This window comes from Lathamus discolor, chromosome 6, assembly GCF_037157495.1.
Source record: "Lathamus discolor isolate bLatDis1 chromosome 6, bLatDis1.hap1, whole genome shotgun sequence".
NCBI classification, from domain to species: domain Eukaryota; kingdom Metazoa; phylum Chordata; class Aves; order Psittaciformes; family Psittacidae; genus Lathamus; species Lathamus discolor.
The window spans coordinates 58,886,677-58,911,342 of NC_088889.1; the positions used below are offsets into that span (position 1 = coordinate 58,886,677).

At 35.1% G+C, this 24,666-nt stretch overlaps 1 protein-coding gene across 5 annotated transcripts in view; it reads right to left on the reverse strand.

Moving 5' to 3' along the window:
- SBF2 (SET binding factor 2) overlaps positions 1–24,666 on the reverse strand; it is a 272,165-nt gene that overhangs the window by 58,718 nt on the left and 188,781 nt on the right. For all 5 annotated transcript variants that reach the window (XM_065683019.1, XM_065683018.1, XM_065683021.1 and 2 more), the window contains exons 17-19: positions 16,617–16,685; positions 3,168–3,338; positions 784–1,046 (exon numbers count right to left, since the gene is read on the reverse strand). In XM_065683019.1, coding sequence (XP_065539091.1) covers positions 784–1,046; positions 3,168–3,338; positions 16,617–16,685 — 503 coding nt within the window. The remainder of the gene's footprint in view (positions 1–783; positions 1,047–3,167; positions 3,339–16,616; positions 16,686–24,666) is intronic.

Genomic DNA, 24,666 nt, shown 5'->3' on the forward strand with positions numbered 1-24,666 from the left:
TAAAAGTGCAAGCAGGTCAGTGGGAGATGTACTTTGAATGTCTAAAAATAATATTAAGGGTCAGATTCATACAACATACACCACAACCTGTTTCCTGAGCACATCCTAATGCCTGAGATTAGAGGTGTTTAGTCAGCAGAAATTAGCGGTCATGGGAAGTCTGGTACTGGTAGGAAGCCTATACTTTACGTGATGCCAGTGTTCTACAATTTTATCAGGTGGGAATTCTGACAGATCATAGGTGATAATGAAAACAATAGAGAGAAAGGAAGGCTATTTTATAGATTCGTATGCTAAGGGAATGTAACTGGCATTTATACTCCTCCTGCCTCCTTAGTAATTTAACTTTTGCCATAGTAGTTTAGCCCTCTTGCTTTTTGTGACTTCAGTGCCTTTCTTCCTTGCAGCTTTTGAAATTGGGATTTTATGGATTCTATACAAATGCTTTCTTGATTTTAGGTTCATATACTGAGTTTTTCAAGTTATATAATATACACTTTGGGCTGCTTTTTCTTTTTCATCATGTATTTGCCTTCAGCATTATCATTACTAGATTACAAATTTTTAATGTAACAGTAAAACTTTCATGTTCCTTTAAAGGGTGGCAGATTGCTCCAGATTAAGTTCTGTTATTTTAAGAGGAACCACATTAGACTACTCTCCTTAATTAATGAACTTAAAAAGAAGTGAAGATACTGAAATAATCTGGTATTTAGAACAAATCCTGAAAACTAAGAAGCTTTTGAGAACTGTGACCCATCCAAACTGAAGCTGTATGCCCACCTGTTTGTGACAATACTGTTGCTTCCACTCTCCCAGTCACCTGTAGCCGATGTTCTCAACAACTTGTTCTTACTTGTATCCAGTGGTACTAGCAGGTAGACCATGAGATTAGCAAAATGAATTGCCTGGCTGAAAACTGTACTTTCCTCATTCTGGATGAGCTCCTGCTGCGTTTGCTTATTAAGAGTTGGCCATAATCGCAATTGCTCAGCAGCCAGGTCCATTGCTGTCTTATCTTGGTCTGAACCTACAGAATTTTTCTCCTAGAAGACATGCAGAATGAAATAAAAACAGCACAGAAAAATAATAGAGCTGGAATGTCAAAAATAAAAAAAATATTTAGTCAAAACTTTGTTTATTAAATTATTAAACTTCTTCAGTAAGTTATATATTAATATTAAAAGAAAAACCAAATAACTACACTCAATAGGGTTTAAGAAGAGTTATGATTATAGGAACTGAGCTTTGAAAGCAGTTCACTGAAACATGCAAGTAGCAAAATGTAGACGGATCTAAATAACAATTTCTTTCTAGATGACTTTTATGCGTCATCCATGTTTATTCAGAGCGGTTTACTGATTTTAACATAGTTGCTCTCATTAGCTTATCCATTTAGCTCACATAAAAGCACACATAAATTGGATTGAAAAGCACATTGCTTCATGCAGGTAATATTCTCCAAATTCCTAGGACAGTCAGGTGAAGCAAGGTTTTACATAAATAGTTTCCAGACCAGCTGAAACACTCATGCTTTTACATATTGAGTCCAATTCTAGCTTTTGGTTGAAACAAACCAGATAGGTTGCACATAGTCAAATTGTATTATAGCCTGAGAAAGTCAGAATAAAGGAATCTGGCAGCCGGTATTACCGACATAATGCCTGATGTTAAATTATTAAAGGACTACATATCTTGTAAATGCTTTTTCTATATTAAATTTAAGTTGACCAAATTTTCCATATGGACACATGTGAGGTTTAAAGTAGATGCTTGAAGTTCTACTACTCTCCACATATTTAACACAAAATCGGATTTTAAGGGGGTCCCCATACACAGTCCCACAGTCCCTCACTCTTTATCCCTTTGTCCTGGGTTCATCAGTAGCAGCCATTTTTCTCCTTCTTAGTAGCTGGTGCAGTGCTGTGTTTTTGACTTTCAGCCTGGGAACAGCGCTGATAACACCGATGGTTTTAGTTGTTGCTCAGTAATGTTTACTCTGACCAAGGACTTTCTGAGTCTCAGGCTCTGCCAGGGAAGAGGTGAAGCCGGGAGGAAGCAGAGACAGGACACCTGACCCAAACTGACCAAAGAGGTATTCCATACCACAGCACGTCATGCCCAGTATAGAAACTGGGGGCAGTTACCCAGAAGGGCTGAATCACTGCTCGGGTCAGGCTGGGTATCGGTCGGCGGGTGGTGAGTGGTTGTATTCTCTTCCCTTGTTATTTCCCTTATCATTACTATTATTGGTGGTAGCAACAGTGGTTTATGTTATACCTTAGTTACTGGACTGTTCTTATCTCAACCTGTGGGAGCTACACTCTTTCGATTCTCCTCCCCTTCCCTCTGGGAGCTGGGGGGAAGAAGCTGGGGGGAGTGACAGAGAGACTGCATAGCTGACTGAGTTTAAACCACGACACCCTCATATGTCTGAAATGCCTTTTCTGTTCCTCTTTCTGACTCCATTGCTGGGGATATCTCTATTTTACTTCCTGTCTCTACAGTGCTGCATGACTTTGGATAGCATATACACCTTTCAGTCACATAGTTGATAATAATCATACAAGAAGAGAGATTACAAACAGCTCTTTCCTATGTGTATGTAATGCTCCTTAAAAAAAAAAATAAAAAAAAAAAAAGTTATTTTAGCATGCAAGGCTTCCCATTATGTTTTTGCATTAGAGATGCACTTTCATCCTACTGAGACACATAATTTGTGTTCTGGAAGATCTGTTCAACTGCACTAAAGTGGACTTGAGTGCCATTCAACAGAAACCATCCCAGGGCTTGGGAATAATCTAACACTGGGCATGAAAACTGCTGCTAACTTAGGTTTTTCATATAACAGAACTGTTGTTTGTTTGTAACACTGCTATACAACAAGTTACTACTCTCAGGAAAAACATATACCTTAAAGTGTGGAAATTTATACAAAAAGTGGTTGTTTCAAAAATCACATGAGCAACACCAAATTATAATGCTTTGCAGATAAATGTATTTTTTTGCTATTTTTAATGTTATTTTATGCTGTTTAATATGGCAAAAATGAAAGAAAAATACATTAAATGGGAGAAACCACAACTTACCGCTCCACAACTTAGCAGACAATTAAAAAGTGAATAAAACTACTACCTTGATATTTAGTTTATAATATATTCTCCTACCTTTTGTCTCAACTGTACTGCATGGATGTCATCTTTGGCTGAAAGGTAGAGGGAGCGAACTTGATTTTGCACATTGCTATAAAAGGTTGTTTCCCAAAACTGTTGGTTAGTCCAGATAGGATGGTCTTGCACACAGGTGTAAGCAAACTGACTAACTCCAGGTGCTAATTTCTGAAAGCAAAAACCATGCAAAATTGACATATTAGTCCTATTATTTAATTTCCTTTAAAGGCTATGGCTTGAGTATTTAAATACATATACATAAAATCAGTTCTACAGAATGAAATATGCAATACATGCCATCTTTTGCACTGCAATATAGGAAAGAGAAATTATCTCATTCTGTGCCATTAAAGGAATTAACATGCATGAAGCTTGCATACAAATCTAATGCCAGTGCAAGGCATGGCTTTCTTGATTCACAGTTAGGAAAATGAGACTGAGAGGAAGGATTCTGTGATGACAGTACAGAACACATTTCTAATATAAAATATCTTCCTTGCCAACAATATAGTATTTTTAATAACCTAATCCCATAACACAGATATCAATATTCAAATTGACGAAAATTATTTCTCATTTTATTTCAAAGTCAGAGCTATGATAATTAAATTTAAGTGGGAACTAAGTCCTTCCAACTGTTATTTTTATTGTTATCACTGCACTTTATGACACAAACCCAGCTACTGAAAGATTGCTAAATTGGGTATGCTCTTTGAAGTCACAAGGGTCTAGGATCCCTGTGAGGTCTCAAACAAAACCAGAATTGTTACAGCATTACTCATTATGAATGGGCCACTTTTTTCAAGTAGGTCTATTTATTTTGGTAGCACTAGTGTTCCAGTGAGTTGCTTTATATTCTTGATAACAACATACAATGACAGGAAAATAAATTTCAATGACCTGAATCATGAAGAATAAAATCTTTTATCATGCATTCTTACTTTTTTTGCAAAAAAAAAAAAAACCCAAAAAATTGTGTTGTATACCACACATAGCTAAGAAATAGGTTATCTAAATAGCTGCTTATTATTATATCTGCAGGAGAACTTAAGAATAAAGTGCATTACTCGCTGCCTCATTTAATGACTTTCACTCAACACACTACTCATACCTGAAATATACATCTAGAAGTTTAATTTTACTTTCATGAAAGAAATTCTTTACTGTGAGGGTGGTGAGGCACTGGAATGGGTTGCCCAAAGAAGTAGTAAATGCTCCATCGCTGGCAGTGTTCGCAGCCAGGTTGGACAGAGCCTTGGGTGACATGGTCTAGGGTGTGGTGTCCCTGCCCATGGCAAGGGGCTGGAAGATCTTAACGTCCTTTCCAACCTTAACTATACTACGATTATGTTGTAAACCACTTTACTGCAGAGCATTAAATCTACTCAACTTATATTAATAGATGTATAATTGTATGTAACAGCCAGTATGCACAGTATTTCCCTAGTAGGGACCTAGGTATTCAAGTGGAAGGCCAGGAAATTACAACTGAAAATTTTAAAGTCTGTTTTACAAATTTCTGGTTTTGCAATTTTTCCAACTGTGTTTTCCACACTATGCTCTTCCAAGTACATCATGAACTAAAAGTCCTGATCATGTGCCATGTATTCATTCCCTATGAAAGACAAAGCTCTTTGAAATGGTATGTTTGAGAAAATTATATGTTACATGCTACTAAAATTTACCCAACTGAAATACCTTCTTGTGATAAACCATGAAAAACTGAGAAAAATAATTTTTATTTGATCATGCAGAATTTAATCAAAATTTCTTGGTAACCTGTTAAGAAATCTAAGTTCATGGAAGATTCATACTGCACTACGTATGACTTTGCTTACCCAATACTGAAACAGAAGACAGCTGGCTTGTTTAACAGATTCCCAAGTTTCAGATGTGATGTAGTTTATGGTAGCTCAGAGGAAAGGACAACTGATCACACACTAATGGATCCTGTGCTTGATCTAGCTGTTAAATTGCAGAACAGGACAGCTCAAATAGCATCCTACTGATCTTTGTACTGACTGCTGGGGATGCCTTGACAAAACCTCAGGCATACAAAATATACACTAACTCATGACTATGTCAAGCCTGTTAATTAGTGGGACAACTAACTGTACATGAAATTGAGTCTTTCAACTGTAAAATGAGAAAATAAACAGGAAGACTACCTCTACACTCTTGTAAAGCCACCTGCTTTACAAAATTCTTTAAGAGGTGTACACATTTCAGAACTTTCGCTGTTACAGGTGTGTATACAGCTGGCTTAAAATGGTTTAATTTGTTCAGCTGTGATAAATAACACAGGCCCACAGAATAGAACTTGCCCAATCATTCACCTAACTCAAAATCCAGATACACAAAACTTACATTACAGAGGACTGGAGATAACAGGTAAATCATGGAATATAGATATGGATAACACATCTTGAAATCAATAGTTACTGCTAAAGCTGTATCATGACTTTTACTTTGATTTATTCTTTATTTTTGTCACTGGCAGTAATTCCCTGTCACAATACAGCTGCAAAAAGAGACTATGATGTCAGGAAAAGGGAAAAAAAGGGGAAGAAAAAGGTAAAATGTCTGTTCAAGCCTAGCTAGCTGGTATAGTTAACTCATGCCAACTTGTATAGTAAATGCCACATGAAAGAGTGATTTGACTATCAACCTGTCCAGCTGCCTTTGACGTCTCCAGCCCCAGACAGGTAATTGTGTAAACTAGGTAAAGGAAGGGGTGGTCTTCCTTACCTAGTAAGGTAAAACCCAAAATAAAATAACTCATAACCCTGATTCCATAGTAACAGTGTTACAGAAATATAAACAAAATTAATTATTTACACATGGGACAAATACAACAGGAAAGCTATGGGGCTTTTAGATGCTATTCCTGTGTTCATAATTTAAAACCATGAACAGCCACATACAAAACAAAATTTTTAAACAATATATTCAAATATAATGACATAAATCAACACTGACAGTAACTTCTAAGCAAAGTAAAAATAGTTTGCAAAAGGATGAAAGAAAATCCATCAAAATGCTAATAAACATTATTATTCTTATCACCTGCATGTGTTGAAACAAATGATAAAACCTGATAGTGGCCAGAGCACAGAATCAAAATCAGGATGTGCAATTCAGGGCTCAGCTCTCTTGGTTATTTTAGGCAAAATCACTTCGGATTTTCAGCTTCTTTTGGTTAGTTTGTTTGTAAAAAAGCAGTATGAATACCAACCTTAAGAAGCACACTGCTGCTTCTACGCAGTCAAAATCCAGGGACTACTAATACATGGTACAAATATAAGCAGTGTCTATATACTCTGGGAGTGCTTAGTCAGCTGTTTTGACTAGAATGGAAACTAATCCAATATATTAAAATGGCCCCAATGTTTACTGCTGCATTTTAAAGAGTTCGCTCAAGATTCCTCCAATTTAAGTAAAACAGTAGTTGAGTGTTTTTTCATCAAGCAATACTGCATATATAAACCAAATCTTCACCTATCTTTCCACAGGACAGCTAAACTTATACCAACATTTATGCTCTTTCTCCCTGTCCCAATTCTGTCCCTGTCCTAATTCAGTTCTGCCAGACAGAATGAATGTAGGAGGCAGCAAAAGAATTTCTTAGGGATTTCTTAGGATTTAGGGACTGACAGCTTAAGAAAAACCCCAGAAGAAAATAATGAAAATAGTTCTGAACTGATAAAGTCCTTACTCTAAAGCTGTCCTATGATAGCTTAAAGGTGTAAATCATAATAGTCAACATGAAATGAGTTAACTTCCCAAAAAGGACACTGAGTTATTTTCAATAAACTAATGGCATTTAAAAATACCCCAAACACTCCCATCCCAAATTATGTATGAAACAGACATTACCTATACCAAAATAATGAATCACATCCTATAGTTTGTAAAAACACAAGGTAGATTTGTGACTTGCTGTGTGTGGCTATACGCAACTTCCTGAATTCAGGAATCATCTTTCCATTATTTCCAACACACTAAGTGGCATTGGATAACGCCTGTCCAGGACTTTTTTCTGTTTCTTGACACTGCATAACTCTGATTCTTAAAATTATACTCGTGGCTCAGTCAAAAATGTGCATTAAGTCCAAGACTCCCAAACTTACTGTAAGGTGCAGTTCTTCAGAGAGCCTCTCTATGACATAGTATTATTTAGTATTATTTAGATTGCACGTCTCTTAGCTATGGAAACAAAGTGGCAAACTCAACCATTCACTATTTTTTAGAGAAATCCAGTTTGCTTCAGAAGTTAACTGGATTTCTGTCTCCAACTTTTATCCTCAGTTAATGGTTTTGGATATTTTTGGTGAGGAGAGGAAAGAAAGAGGTGAGAAGGAGCTTGCTGCTGAATGCCAAGAATAGCTTTCTTCTCAGCTCCTTGAGGAATTACTGTGCTATGGGTTATCCACTTGATCCACTGTGAGAAAGCTAATGCAACACCTGAGAAATTACCTTCTTTGCCTACTAAAGGAGATCACATTTCCCATCCTGTAGTGGTTAAGGTTCTTCCTGAAAAAGTCCGCAAGCGTAAGCTTACAGATCATCCAGGACATAGCAACAGTGTTACTTTAAAGGGTTAGTCGTGGTGCTGTACGGATAACATCAGTCAAAAAATTCAATTCAATAAACGGTTTTCCCATGTGGAATTATACTCAAATATATTGTAAACACAAATATGGGGAAAGGTCATAAAAGTATAAAGAAAGAACTGTGAGGCTTCCATTGTTGTTTCTTAGTTTTCATTTTTATTGCTTTAGAAAAAAAAAAAGACAACATATTAAATCAAACTGCTTCTCCAACCTGAAAACCTCAGCAACAAAAAAGAAACGCATTTGCCACCTCTTGTAACTTCAGAAAGCCACCAAAAAAGATTGTACTCAAGACTGATTTATATTTTATGATACATTAAAGTGTGAGTAGCAAACTGGTTCATTACACTTTTTATCTACTATAATTTCACCATGAAAAATAAAAGGAAGGCAGGCCAATTCACTTCTAATTCAGTGCTACCAAGCCACAGACAGGTACACTAAACCAGCAGAGGGCAATAGAATTCTAGGATTTTGCAAAATTGGGATGCAATTCTGGATGGAGCTTTATTTAGTATATACATTTTCTAGCAAAAGTGACTTAAATATCTAACTATTCATGATCTTTAATCCCAGATTCCTGAAGATCACATATAATTTACAATAGATTAATTAAAGCCATTCAGAATACCTCAGATTTCTCTACTGATGTACCAATACAGACAGATATAATACCAAGTTACACATAACATTAATTAATGCACAGTAACCTACTTCTTTCTCAAAAAGATAACAAAACGATTTATGAAGTTCTGTTATACATGGAACACTCTGAGGAAACTAAAATCATCTGGGATGAGGGATGTTCAGAACCCGCAAAAAACCCCAACATTTTCATACCAGAATTTCAGACCTTCACAGTTCTAAACAAGGTTAAGTTCCAAGATACGGATATGCTGATTTCTTCCCATCTACAGTACATCACATTTTTATTTTTTTAATCTATTTTCGTTGTAGAGATTGCCATAACTGTTCATCAAGGTTTAAATCCATTAGTTAAGTTACAGATATCACAGATTCTCAGTTGCAGCGGTGAATCCATCTGAAGAGTTTTAAATTGTGACAGAGCTATTTTGAAAATCTTCTAAAATGTCACCATATTCTTTTGGCATCACGTGGCTCAGCAGTGGATGTGCATCTGTGTGACTGCACTGGAATACTGTTATTGGCTCTACCCACAAAAATAATCCTCCAGCAGCAAAGTTGTTATTCAGGTCTGCACTGAGAAACAAACTCTGTGAATCTCACAAGTTTATGGTTTTACTTAGATTCCGATAGTGGTTCTTAGAATTACTGATGTCTTGATGTGAAGCCCAGTTAATAGCGCATCTAACTAATCCCCAAAAGGGTAATAATTATTTTCAAGTTTTCATTCTAGTATTTCTTTAATTACTATTTTCCTTTTCCTATGTCAACTTTGTCTTCACTGGCAGAATTCTCTCAGAAGTTCTCTCAAGATACAGCATTCCCTTATTTGAACATCCTCAAATAGTCCTCAAGAACAGGATGAGCATAATAGGTCAGAGAGGTAAAAGGGGACAATACAGAATACAAATTGCAAATTAATAAAAAAATAATACCACTGTAGTAGATTTTGTCTTGGCATGCAAATTACATATACTGCATGGTTCAGAAGGTGAAAGAGAGAGGATGAGCAAAACCAGGAAGAAGAGTATCATGAAGAATTCTGAAATGTAATTTCTTTAGAAAATATGAATCACCCAAAAGGATTAACATCCAAGCCTACCCCTGCATGTGTATCATGCCCTTTTACACTTTTCGCCAACATTACCCCTCACTTTTTCCTAACAAGTCAGACTGCTGTTTGGAGTTGAAACATTTCAATCTCTGCTGATGTAAAGAAGCATTAGGGTTCCAATACTGAAAGAACAGCCAAATCCAATGATGAAAGCTAATACATGTTATTTTGATACTTATTACTTCATCTGATCTACTGCAGAAAATGCTTTCTCCAGTTCTGTGTGATGTCCTCAAATTCACTGCTGTTTGTTTTAAAATAGTTATGTAAGAACAGAAACCACATAAAGTCTGCCTACATATATTTTCTTTTGTGGTTCAGCTTCTTCCATAGTAACAATACATGACACAGGCATGTTCTTGCTGGTTTTCAAGCAGGCAACTTAACATATTTCTACATTTAAGGGATTACCATTCTGAGAATGGATAAGATTAAGGCAGTATCAGAAGTGGCAGAATAGAGATACAAGAAGAAAATTAATGGAAGCAGACACAACTTCTTGCCAGGACAATAAAGCAAGTCTTTCAGGATGTGAGTTTCCTAAATTAAAGCCAGCAATTCAAGAGTAGAGAATTTTAAAGCAGAAGCAATTTCATCACAAGCACATCAGAGTACGACAGAAATGATTAGAAGTAAATATAGCAACTAGACGTAAGAATGAAAAAAATTCAGCATAGAAAGCTAACGCATTACAGAAAGTCTTCTAGCTTTAGAGAAGGCTACTAGTATACTGATGCTTATGAGAATTCCTTGAGCCAATCACAGTTGTGCAAAAAATAGAAGTTAAGAAAGAAAACTTGTGTTAAATGTAAAAAAACACACTAATTTGGTTTTCAAAATTAACTGTATCATCCAATAACGATATACAACCCCCTGGTATTTACACAAATTCTAAAATAAAGACTAATATACTATTTGTTACAAAGTAACACAGATAAATGTCAGTACCAAATATTTCACTGTTTTCCACAGTACAGTTGGACCAATATTCCACTTATTTCAGCTGATACTAGCCGCAAAATTTCCTGATAAAGACTAATGTCAATACCTCTTCACCCATCATCACAGATACCCACATCAGCCATTAGGTAGCTTCTCTGTGACTTCATAGCTGATACAACAGACAGCACATTTCAAATTATGATGCTTCTGTTACAGAAGCAACCTTAAATAGCGTCTTTCTTGGAAAGACGTTTGATGGTAATAGTTAAAATATGATAAACCACTCTGAATTTCTCTAGTACTGCCTCTTTAACCTTCAGAGAAAGCCCTTATCCTTCTAGCTGGGAATGCCTCCCACACCTAACACACTCTGGAGGAAAGTGGTCATTTATTTAGGCATTCTGAGGAGTAAAGTCTTTCTTCCACTGAACGTCTGTTACAACTGTTACTGAAACTTGGTAACTCATTTCAACTAGGAAAATATATACTCAAATTAATTTCATTTTATTGCTGAGCTCTACAAAGCAGCATATATATATTTCACTGTGGAAAACATTAGAATTCTTTATATTGTGTCTTAATATGGAATTCTTCCAGTTTACCATTTTACCATTAACTTCAAGTTTTTTTTATTAAGTCACAATTTTGTGCTCACCTTGAAGATTATTAAAAAACCTTAAAAAACCCCACTTCCAATAAACACAGACTAACATCTTTTTCATAATTTGTAAATGGTACTAGGATGAATCCTAAGATGACCTGAATAGATGTTCTGTACTATATTCAGAAGTTTTAAGTATAATTATTCATCATATTTTGGTAATCTTTAAAAAACATTGAATAAAGCAATTCTTCTATTTTAGGTAACTCTATTTCCTTCTCAATAAAGAAGCTGAAGGTGTACAAATGGACTACAAATGATAAATGAAGAGACTGCAGATGAACAGACAAACAACTGGCATACATTAAAGATTCCAGTTATCACTATTCTGCAAAATATGTCTCTGATGTTTCATTGAAAGTTCTAGAATAAAATTATCAGTATCCAATTGAAATTTTATTCAAAGTTTGGTGGCTTACAGCACTGAAATAATACTAGTAATTAAGAAAAAATCAATTCTTCCTTCTATCCCTCTCAAGAATTCTATAAATTAGTCATAGAAAAATTATAAAGCAGTCTCCAACTGCATTATGCTAAATAACAAATGTAAATTTTAATGAACTACATCCAGTCTGTTAAGACAGTTTACTGTATTTTGGTTATTTCTGCTGAAACTAGATCAGCACAACATCAACCCATTAAAAATAAGTGATTCAGAAATTTAAATAAAATATTTGTGATTCTGAAAAACGGTACTGCTCTGTCTACTGCAATTTAAAGACAAGCTCATCTATAAAATATGGAAGCCATTCATTATTTGTACACAGAACAAACTTTACTTTTATAATAGTATATTTTTATTATGTCACTTCCTTTATTTAAACACACATGATCAGAACTGTCACTTCTGAATGCCAGATAACAAGTTTGCAATGTGTTGCTATCTATTGTGTAATGAGGTACAATAAAGTATTAATTACAACATTTTGAAAAAGATCCCCCAAAAGTGCATAAGTTGTATTATGAGCTGCGCATACACATCTACAATAGTTGAGGGATGCAAGAAAGACTGTTTGATCTGACTGCCAAACCTGAAAAGCTGAAAAAGAGACGGAAGATAGAGAAGTGGACACTCTGACCATGACCTGGCATAGAACAGCACTGAGGAAAACGCTTTTGCTTCCTCTGTCTGCTGTCCAGTGGACAGGCTGAAACTGGTACCTGCCACTGATCATCACTCTTCCTGCAAAGTAGAACTTCAAGAAATGCAGTGTAGTCAGACATCTTGCCACTTCGGCAGAGAGATGTAACTGAAACAGTACCCAAATCCTAGGAGTCTGATAAGGCCAATAATACAATTGTCAAACTGCCATCTTTGATGGATTAATAAAATGGAAATATAATCAAAATATATTCTTTTCAAATTGTCCTTTCTCCCCACATACAGAAAAAGACCTCTTTTCCACAGCATCAGGGAATACTACATTTCTGTTTTATACACAGAGAAAATCACTGAACAGGAAATAAGCATTGGTCATCTGTACCAAAAAAACATAGAAAAATTCTTTTATCTTCATGTATAAAGGCATTTTATTTATATTGTTTCAATTTTAAACAAAATTCCAACAGTATTACTTATGGTAAACTAAAACCTTTTTCTAACCCAGGAGGAAAAGATGTGTTTGTTTTTGTGACATTAACAGTACACACCAAAGTCCACTGTCACTGATGAGTCACAGTTTGCTAACAACTCACGTCTAATATTAAAAATTTTTAAAAAGCATTGACTATTTTTTCTAGAAAATTCAATTATTATTCCAGGCCACAAATATGCAACCAGTACTGACTTCCTGTCTATGAATTTAATCCCACCAGCTATGAGTTAGAGCGGGACCAACTCCTGCTAATCAAGTTTCACAACAGATCACTCACCAGACTTCAGGAGCTGGAATTCTGAAATTTCAGCAGACATCCCAAGAGCTGATAGAATGCTGTACACAGGGTAATGCTTTTGTTATTTTAATTAGCTATATGTAGAAATCATCTTTATGCAAGCAAAGACATTAAGACCTGTTAAATCATGCAAGCTTGTTCCTTTCTATACATTTTTTACTGTTTTCACAAGAATATTTTAAAATACCTCACTTCATGGGGAGACCATTCCAGAACCTTCCAACATCACCTCTAGAAGTATGCTTCTCTTACTACTCATCACTTGCTCACTTTCATCTGCTGGACTCCCACTAAAATACATCCTTCTCATTATTTATACACCTTAAACACCTGCCGTCTGCACTTGGGTGGCAATGTAGAAGAAAGCTATTTATGAAGAACAGGTAATTGTTTCATTAGTGATCTGCTTGGTGTTTGGTAAATAAAATGAAACAACATTTATATACACAATAATCCTTTCATAAAGGCTGTTGGTTAAGTTCTTTTTATTATTTCATTTGAAGCAGCAGGAATGTCATTAATGATAAAATCTTGTGACATGAAATCCCATCAAAATTTCCCATCTAAATGCTATAGCAAATACAGATGGCAAAATACATATTTTACTGATATAACTCTACATTTGTAGATTCACTACAGGATTTCTCATTGATAACTTGATTTGGAATATCACATGCACAGTAATACCAATGCAGACACAAATGGAAACCTGCTACCAAGAACACTGTGCAGTTTCATCAGGGCTCTGTGAGGTAATATTTAATATGCTGCTGGCATTAAAGATGGTATTTTGATAACTGAAACATCAACAGAAACAAGTACAGACTGTGAAGCACCTCACAATTTTTTGGAAAGCATAAACACAATCACACAACAAAGATAATACTGTTCTGCATATTGAAGCAACAGTATTGCAATATCTGCACTCTGCCTCCAGAAAAGTGAAATGCAGCTTCAAGTGCGCACGTAAACTAATGTATACGGTAATTAAAGTAAAATTGACAAGCAACTCAGTGGAAAAGGCATGACATAGTTTGACAGCACACACATACCAGTTTTCCTTAAGGTATTTTAATAAAAACCCAAATAATCCCCCAAATGATCTTAATTTTAGTTTGTACACTCCTGTGGACTTACCAGAGACAGAACAGCAATATGCTGTGTTAAGCAACAAAACTTTAATCATTCTAGCTAAGATCTGGGTAAATGGAAATCCAGTGAAAACAGAACTTACGAACTGTTAACACATTAGAAAGCAGGCAGCTCAAGGGAGAAAAGTAAAGCAGCAGGGCTTGATATGATTTCTCCCCAAAAGAGGGGAAGAACAACATTAGTTTAGTGTAACTCCAGAGCAGGAATCTGTCCAAAGGGTTACAGAGATGTTATGGGGTGGAAAAACTATACTCGTTTTTCTTTAAGAATAGTGATACAGACCACTGTTCCTAACACAGGTTCAGGTCAGGTAGAACATACTCTAGTCCATGATACAATTTTGAAAACCTCTAGAGAGGCTGAAAAGTCCTCAAAAAAGTTTCGTTTTTATATACATCCCAGATAGAATCTCAAACTGTTAATTTTAACTAATCGCAGCAAAGTTTCTCAACTGATCTTACATTCTAAAAAAGATATCAGTTTGTATTTAGTATGAATAGTTTTATACCAAAGTAAGTACTTTTGCCAAAGAATTGTATCTAATGGGACATACCAAAGGGGGTCATCACTGAACCTGAGGATTAGATCTGGGAAAAACAAAATTCTTTTTCTATTATGCATGAACAGCTGCCTTTTGCAAGTTAACAGTCAGGTTATTTTAATTTTCAATTCAGGTCTGAAAAATAAAATTGCTCACGTTTCTTACATCCGGGGACTCACAGTTTCCAGGGCTTATAGCTTTAGAGTTAAATCAATACCTAAGCAAACTTTACAAAATGTGGAAATCTAACAGAACTGCTACAAAATAATTTGTACCTCTCTAAGTAAAGAGCTATGTGGACTTTCTTGGCCTTTCTTATTAGAGAAACTAAAAATCATAAAATTAAACAAAATTAAAGTAAATCTTTCTTCATAATAGAGGATGAACGCAGTAGCAAGAAATAAAATAGCAAAATGTATTTAAGTATTAGTGCCAGCAACAAATGACAAACAACTCATGATTCTGCTGCTGCTGCTGCTCAAGGACTCAATAGAAGATGGAAAAGAATGAACTGAACATGTAATTAAAAAGGGGGAAAAAATTATTTGCTGGGATTGAAAAATTTAATCATGATAGCTAATATGAGAATGAAAATACTCCACAGACTTTCCAGAAAGCAGCCTTGGGGTATTATGTACACCTCTAAAATAAATCCCATTTAAATAAAACTTCTCCATGGTTTAAATGATTGCAAGAGAGAAAATATACCAATTTTTTTTATGCTTTAGATATGTAGTAAATACTGGCTTAAATAGATTTCAAGAAACTTGCTATGCACATAAAATTGTTCTTGCCTTCAGCAGTTGTTTCCAGGTTCTATGACTAGTAAAGTTCCACATTTTTAATTCTAAAAGTCACATCACAGAATCAATTTCTAATATAAAACAATCAGAAATTGTCCAATTAGAATGGATAGTTTAAATTAAAAAGCACTGATTGATTTCTCAGCTCATTGTTTAGTTTCTATTTGACTAACATAGGAATCTCTCTTCATTTTATTTATGACTACACATAAATGCCTCACACACCATCTGAAGGATGGAAGGTTATATTTTTCTTAACTTCTATCATATGTTGTTAATGTCTACCTAGACTGCCATAGTAACTACAATTTTATAGTAACATGATGTACCAATTACCAATGACTACTCTTATTTCCCAAACTAAGTTGTACAACAATATTCACATTTAAAAAAAGTCCATGTTCTGCACTTCCTACTTCCTCAGATACATACACCCTGAAAAGCAGGACCTAAGCCAACTAGAAGCGGTGAAAACGCTACCATATTGGCACACTGAAATAACAACAGCCATATACACAAATATTTTGAAATAACTGCTTGCAGAATTTGTTTATTTACATCTGCATATTTACCATCATATTATATCTCATCACTATCAAACATTAAGCAAAAAAACCCAAACACCAAACCAAAAAACAAGCATAAGAAATGGAAAACAAATACACAATTAAAATAAGCCATTCATAATATTCTCCAAAGTTAACAACTCCACAGACTGAAAACTTCACATGCCAAATAAAACAAAAAATTATTCCAACAACAGCTTTTACACAATAACATCAGAAATTATTATTTTCAATTATTCTAATGACTAATTATAATTCAATAATTCTCTAACCCATCCTATAAGCCTGCACTTAGTTCTGGGTAAACTCATCATAAGCATCATCACCCTACATCAGTAAGTGTAATTCTGGAGCAATGTTCATAACAGCCTATTAGAAGACTTTCATTGACACTAATCAATTTTAGAATGAACTCTCTTACCCCTCCATGTAACTCTTGCTGTCGTTTTCTTCATTTTAACAATGTATGTAATGTAAAACAATACAAAATTGGAGTGGTTTTCAATAAAAACTTACCCTATAAAAAGCAGTTGTCAGGGGTAGCAATGCTGCAGCAATGTTATATTCTTCTGAAGATGAACAATCCTTCAAGAAAAACATACAAAGAAAATAAGCAAAACTATTTTCAATGTTATCCATTATAATTTTATTTCTGATTTATGGAGTCTGATGCCCCTCCTACACACATTGTAACTTTTAATCAATTTCATGTATGAATAACATGAATAACATATTTACATATGTGTGTACATATACATATATTTTCTTATTTCTGCTAGATAGGTATTGCTATGATTCCTCCCATTTAAGGAATTTATTAGCACCTTTCTAACTCACATTTTTGAAATATAATTTCACCAACAGTTTACATAGAGAAAGGAAAGTATTCCTCATTTAGGAAACAATAAAAAGGTAGCTTGCTTCCACTTGGGTCAACACCAAATCTGACTAAAATGGAACTGATGTGATGACCAAAGAATGTACTTTCAAAGAGTTTACACAAAGAAATTGACATTTACTTAATATGAAATGATCACCTCCACAACCTCTACAAACGTTTGGCACAAGGTTAACTTTAAAAGATGAAAACCCATTCTCCTCACAGTCTCGGAATGCCTCATTCAACAGTCAAGTGTGTCATTCGTGACTCTCTAGGCTTAAAAGGGTATGCCAAAGTAAATCAACTAGTAATTGCACTGATGAAAATGGTGATTTTATTACGGAAGTCTTTTAAAAGAAACCAGAATTGGAATGTAACTTAATATTAAAAAACAAACTACTTGAATTTTTAAGACTAAAAAAAAACCAAAACAAAACAAAACAAAAAACCAAAAATACTCAAGAGTTAAAAGATACTTTCTTTTCTTTTTAAAGTGACTAGATTTTTTTCCATTAGCTCTTTTTGCCAACACTGAAGAACAAAATGTGCATAGTTCTGCTAGACAAATGAATCACCATTGTGATACAACATTTCCACTTGAACAATTCATTTGAATATTTCTAACATTCATTCTTACAATGGGCACCCTCCAACTGAAACCACACTCCTATTAGCTATCTACAACATCTGACCAAATTCCAAAATTGAAATATCTCAAGCGTTCCTCTGCCAGACTTTTCATTCATGCCTTCATCTCGTATCAGAGTTCTCTAAAACCCAACTAGCAAAAAGTTGGCACTAGCCAACTCTGATAGCGGAGTTACTAAATCTGCATTACAGGAACAATCATGTTAAGGATCATGAGGATGCTCTTTGTATTCATCTCTTCTTTCTTAAATCGCTACTGAGTGAGGTTTAAAAAAATAGACAAAAACAAAAAAAGAATCACAAGACTATTTTGCTTCTCATTACTTTAAAAATCCACTTAATCCTTTCTGATTTTCCAGTAACATCTTTGATTACTTCAATCAAGCTCATCTAAACAGAAAAAAACAATGCCCATATAATGTTAAATACAGTAGCATTTAGAAAACTACTTACAGGTGTATTTTGAAAAGGTGTACAAGTTCACAGATGTGAAACTTTATTTCTGCACAGAGTTACTTCACATTTTAACGTGTGTAGCTCTGCATAAATTCATGTATGCTAACTATGCATGGAAAACAAAAAGTGTGCAAGTGCCCGCACTTCCTAACACATTCCAATCTGGTAGAGGAAAGCAGTAAGAAAAGAGGACACAGAGAAACTCAATGTGTGTTCTAATGATGCCTTTTAGTATTGTGACATATATATAAAACCCCCAAATTAGTTTGTAAAATGTTAATAAGATTAAAGAACACAGACTCATCCTCTTTTAATTTTAAATTTCTCCATTATTTCCTATTGTTATCTATTCCTTAACCCCCAATCACAATTTAGCACATGTATTTGGAGTTTAATATAAAGATATGGCAAACAGTATTTTTTCACTTAATCAGAAAACTTCTCATTTAAAACAACCTTTAGGAATGCTCAACAGTTTTCAGAAAAGCACATATCTTATTTCAGCAGGTGCTTATTTATAACCAGGTATAAAATGATCCATCCTTATTGTTTCAAGTTATTCTACTTAATCCCTTAGCTCAAATTACTTATAGGAGCTTTGGCTTTTACCCAAAATATACACAAAAATATCTTTATAAAAACTGAGCAATGTATCTTCACCTAGAGAATATTCAATATTCCAAGAGCTAACACATGTCTCAGAGATATATATCATCACCACATAAACAACACAGTAGATTATTTTTCCATTCCTTCTTACAAGCATGAAATTCTCCACATATTCTATGTCAGCAGTACCCCCTGGACTTGTAGTATGGAATTATTATCTCTCTATATATTTTCTCCTCCAGCATATGACAAGAAATGTAAAATGATCTCAGCTAGGAATAAAGTATAATGCTGCTATTTTAAGAATAGTGAAATTAATTAACTGTTCATCTGCTTTGTAGCTGCAAGACAATGCCATAGTTAACAGAGATGCTGCACTGAAATCTTAGTTTCTCAATTATACAGGCAAACCAATGTACTAGAAATGTCATATATTTATAGTATGCAATCGATTCAGACTCCTGAAACAAAGCAATCCATCTGCCTTATATGTAATAATGTCTTACTATGAAAAATATCTCTTACTACTGCTACAGAAGTAGACAAATCAAATACCATAAAATAATTGAAGCTGTTCCCCCTCATTTACATGAAATGAAGCTAAACCACATCTGGGAAACAAAAATTATCAGCAAATTAATTTCCAATAATAAAACCCAATATCCTAGACAGTGAAATGTAGGCTTCCACCATGCCATATGCAGAGTACTACTTTGAATCCATGTGTAATTGAATGAAGACCTGGCACATTATTCTGGTCATACTGACTATATATTCAGACTGGTGCTAAACTCAGTAGCAGATTGAATTGACACATGAATAATAAAACAAGAATGTTTTTCCTTACATTACTTACTTTGATAAGACGTGATTTATTTTTATGTTCCTCTCAGTTTAAATATGCAACATTTAGATACTGTCATTACATTGCAAAACTGACAGCCAGGAAGTTTTGACTGCCTGGATGGATGCATGGGACTGCCAGCAGCTGGCTTTTGGAATCTGGTGACTGGATTAGGCTTCTGGTACTGGAGAGGCAACCCTTCTCCTCTATCTTGACTTCAGAACAAGTACTAACCTGAACTTCTGTTTGGAAAACTAGGTATTGTATGTTATCATTAAGTTGAGATGTCCTCCAAAATCTGATCCTAGCGATGAACAGCTAAGAAGAGCCACCTCAGGTAAAGGTTTCTCCTTGATCTGCTACTGAAGGTGCAGGCCCAGATTCAATAAAGCCCCTAAGCACCCTTTAATGTCCCACTGACTACAAGAGCAAGCCGAAGTCAGTGAAACAGTGACAGCCAAGCATAAGCTTATACATTTTCCTGAACAGGCTGCAGTAAATAACAACTGATACTGAGGGATTTCTGCTTTCACTTAGTTACATGATAAAGATCTAGGAGATATATATTAAATATCTGATAACATTTGGAGTGCAATTTCCTTTTTAAATCCATCTTAATAGTCTCACTCATCAATTGCTAGCTGATACAGTATGTTTCCTGTGTTAAACCACATTCTGCTTTGGGCAGTAAGCTTTTCAATCAGACACCACATTTTAAATAATCTAAAGAAATCTGAGTAAGCTGAAAACTTGGGACCCAATTTTGCTTTACATTCAGCAGCACTATAAATGATTGGAATTTCCCGCAGGCCTGACGATCACATGAAATTAATGTAGCATGCAGTGAATGCCTTCAAACTTTTCAAACTGAAAAGCTAAACATGACAGTTCTTTATCCACACTTTTTTGGCAGTACAGTCTGCTGCATCTATGCTTTATTGAAAATACTGCTAAAGTAACTATCAGTGTTGCATTGTGCCTCCTGAGAAGTACTGAATGTTGTCAATTTTCATGAAGGCCAAAAGCCTTCATCACCATGCAGGACTAAGCTCACAATGAATCAAGAAAAAAATGCCAGAAACCTGAGGGTCATGTGTGCTTTTAAAGTACTGTTAAGTCAGCGCGTATAAGGTAACTATAACTAAGTGCAGCACACTGGCTACAAATTACAGGTGAAACACTGGTTCCAGAATCAACGGATGATTTTGGTAATGCGAGGATTTAGCAGTCCAGTTTAGAAAAAATCTTAAAAGGAACAGGGATTCACCATGTAGAACTGCAATGTAATTCAAAATTACAAGTGAATATTGAGTCAATTTTAGAAAAAATCATTCATTTTCATTAGACAACCTGAATAATGTTTATGCATCCATATATAAATACAATATTAATGCAATTGAACTATTGAAAATGGAAGTTTTTAATCAAAGAAAGCCTATTCTATGTTAATCAATGCTACAATCAATGTCCTTTATATTCAATCTTAGACTTAAAAATCCAACTGTCAATTTTGCAATGTACTGACTGTATCTAATATAAACTGCCTTAAAACAAAGGTCCTATTTTGAATTTCCAGTGTAAATTTTACAAGTATTTAAACTACAAGTTTTAATTCCACAGATGAAGCCATCATCTGCAGCAACAGTCAAAATGACATATTTTGCTAATTAGTTGCATTACTTATTACTAGCAGTGGATAATTAATTTCAAAACATAGTTTGAAATCTTATTGAAATCATAAGCAAATTTTTTTTCAGTGAAAATGAATGTATAGTTACTTTTGTTCTAACATTCCTGTACCGTTTTGCCTAATGAAGCTAACATCACTGCTACCTGCTGCTCTGCTTTACAATGGGATCAAAGTTTTCTCTTTGTTTTGTCACCAAAGTTCAAATCAAACCTTACTGAAACAGCTACAATTTTGTTAAATGCAACTCTTCCAGGACTTGAGAAACAGAATGGAAGACAGACATACCTAGAAGGCCCATACAGCTGACTATCTGTGAACTTACCTATCAGCAGAACTACAAGAACACACTCAAAACTCAGAAGATACTGCCTTCTGTAATTCTCATTACATTCACAACTTCTTATTTTGGTAAGGATATATACAGTTCTTCCAAATTATTAACTCACAAAACCACCTCTTCATTCATAAATTACCTTAGCACATTTTAAGTGTTACTCATTAACACAAGCTTTTAATTTTTGTTCACTGTTGCAATGATTCTCAGTTAATAAAAACAAAACTGTACACTCGTATTGCCTATTGGTTCCAGGTTTAACAGTGAACAGAACCACCCTTGGACTTCTGAGGAGCAACTTCTCAGATTGTTACCTGGTTACTATCTGACAGCAGTCATTCAACACAAAATCTGTATTACACAGATTTCACTTGTCCTCTAAATTATGCCAGATGTTAACGCTTTCTACATCCTCTATGCCCATTACGTTCGTTACTAGTGTCAATGCAAAAGACAAAAGAACTGAACCAAATCCAGAAACCAAACCCTCACCTATTTGTTCTGACTTTGTAGTTTTTCTGCCTGACTAGAAGCCATCATAATGCCGATTTGGCTAAGGAGCCTATTATGTCAGCAATAGGACACAAGATGTTATAGGCCTGCCATTCCAGGTTGCATGACATTCAGAAGGATTTTACTTCCTGAAGAGCTTCATATTTGTCTTTACCTGGCCCTGAATTCTCATATGTCCGCCTATCCTGGAAACACAGTGGCATAAGGAACAGAATTAAATTGATACGATTTAGATGGAATTACACAAACACGTAATGTTCATTGATTTTTAAGTTTTCTTTTGCTTTACTCCACAAGTTCACAAGTTAATGGGTGCAGCACATTCTCTCTTTGCAGATCCATTGTATTTCTGATCCTACAGCAAGCCAAAACAACAAACAGCATTTTACTCAAAGAAGAGCTGTTAAGTCCGTCCACCCCTCTCACCACCTCAACCCCTCCCTCCTGCCCACCCCCCGCCTTGTTTCTCAATAAATACACTTCCATCTTGGGTTGACATTAGTCATTTCCTCCTTCTCGTAACAAATTATGTTTAGGAAATCAGGAACCTCAATCTTTATGTGCATAAATTACACATTCTTCACTGTATTTTTACTGTACCCCAAAAGCGTAAAAACATTTAACTTTTTTGCAAGATAATGATGAACACAAGAATGCCATCCCTTGCGTCTAAGCACATCTGAGTTTCTTTAACAGAAATGCCATGCATGTTTCTGAATACTGTCATGAGGCCCATGGCAATAAAGTTCAACATACTCGGGCTGTAATCTTCTCCCAAGGAAATGGTTGGGATGCCAAGATGCCTTTTGACTTTTATTTCACAGCAGGGCTTCATTCACAGTGACTCTGTCCAAACCTTAAACTACACCAGCTGTGATACAAGGTCCTGCACAGTAATTTGTAAGAAGTATTTGACAAACAACATTCAAATGATAGAATACACTACAGTGCATGAGAAAACAGTGATCAATATCCATTAACAGCTCAGTTGGAAAGGAGCGATTAATTCAGAATATATATATATATAAAGACGGCAATGTACTCCTCAAGCCCTAGTAGACCAAAGCACTTTGCCGTGATTGTGAAACACAGACAGGATACTTCATAAATGACTTTATGGACAGCCTCGCTAATAGAGTTAGGAAACAACAAAAAAATTGCTTAAAATATTAGAAGAATTATTAAAATAGATGCAGTATTCCAGTACAGTCCAGTTATCTACTAGTGATCAGCTCACAAGTGCACAGTACACATTCTTATGCATGTTCGCATTCATTCAGTGCACAGTAGAGTCTCTTCTAAATTACAAGCAGTCACAAACTTTCAAACACATGAGAATACATTCATCTTGCTTAATTTAATTTTACTGTTCTCTAATGCAATTTTCTAATTTTATATACTTTCAATAGCAATACCTCACATCATTGGTGCAATTCTATGCAATTTTTACAACTTAATAAGAATTAACACCTTTTTTAAAAAAAGGCCAGGTTTCCACATGTATGGGAAGCGATTCACTGAAAAAATCAGTTTTTTACTTCAGAAAAAAATAAAGTTTGGCTAGAAGTGGAATTTTACATCTGTCTTCTAAAATGCAGAGTCTACATTCAGCTTTCTTTCTTTCTTGGTAGACTAGTTACGGGTACCTTGTCAATTATAACTGATTTGCTGAGGAAACAGATAAAACCTTGGGCAACAAGTCAAAGAAAGCAAGGAACAGGTTCAAGGTATCTATAGGTAGACTGTAGGGAGCAAATCTTTATTAGAAAGCATTTCCAGATACATGAAGAACAAGAAAGTGGTTGAGAACAGAAAGCATAGGTTGACCAAGAGAAACCTCTGTGATGAAATAACAAGCTCTGCAGCTGAGGAAAGAGCAGCACAGGTTTTTTTACCATGGCTTTAACACGGCTTTTTACACAGGCTCCTTTGGTATCCTAGTAGGCAAGCTGGAGAGATACAGTCTAGATGAAAGAATGGAAAACTGATTGCACTGTCTGACTCAAGAACCAGCAGTTAATGGTTCTGAGTTTACCAGAAAATGTTTTCATTAACGATCTGGTAAATGGCATGAAATGCGCCTTCATCATTTGGGGAAGTGGTAAATACACTGGATAACAGGACTGCTACTAACTGGCATCACAGCCTGTCAGAAAAAGACTAACAAGAACTTCCTGAACTTCAATGAAGACAAATGCAAAGTTCTGCACAGGAGACAGGGTAATAGCATGCAAAAAAATAAGCTACATATGAACAGCACCTGGAACCATGTGCTGCGCGATACATGTCAAACCAAGGCTGTGCCTCAAAATTCAGAAAAATGCACAAATTAATGACCTTACTTTGTTGCTATTTGCAGATATGAGCAAACTCGGTACAGTATAGACAACTCTAAAGAAACAGTAAAATGGGTAACATTGCAGTTGAATTTAATGGGCACTTATAATGAGAAGAAATAGAAATAATATGAAGTACCTTGACATCAGAGAAAAAAACCCCAACGTTATAAGACTAGTAACTGGCAGAAGAATTGAACAGATTTAGAATAGTGATATTCAGTTTCTCAAAGAAATATATGAGGTAAAGAGTAAA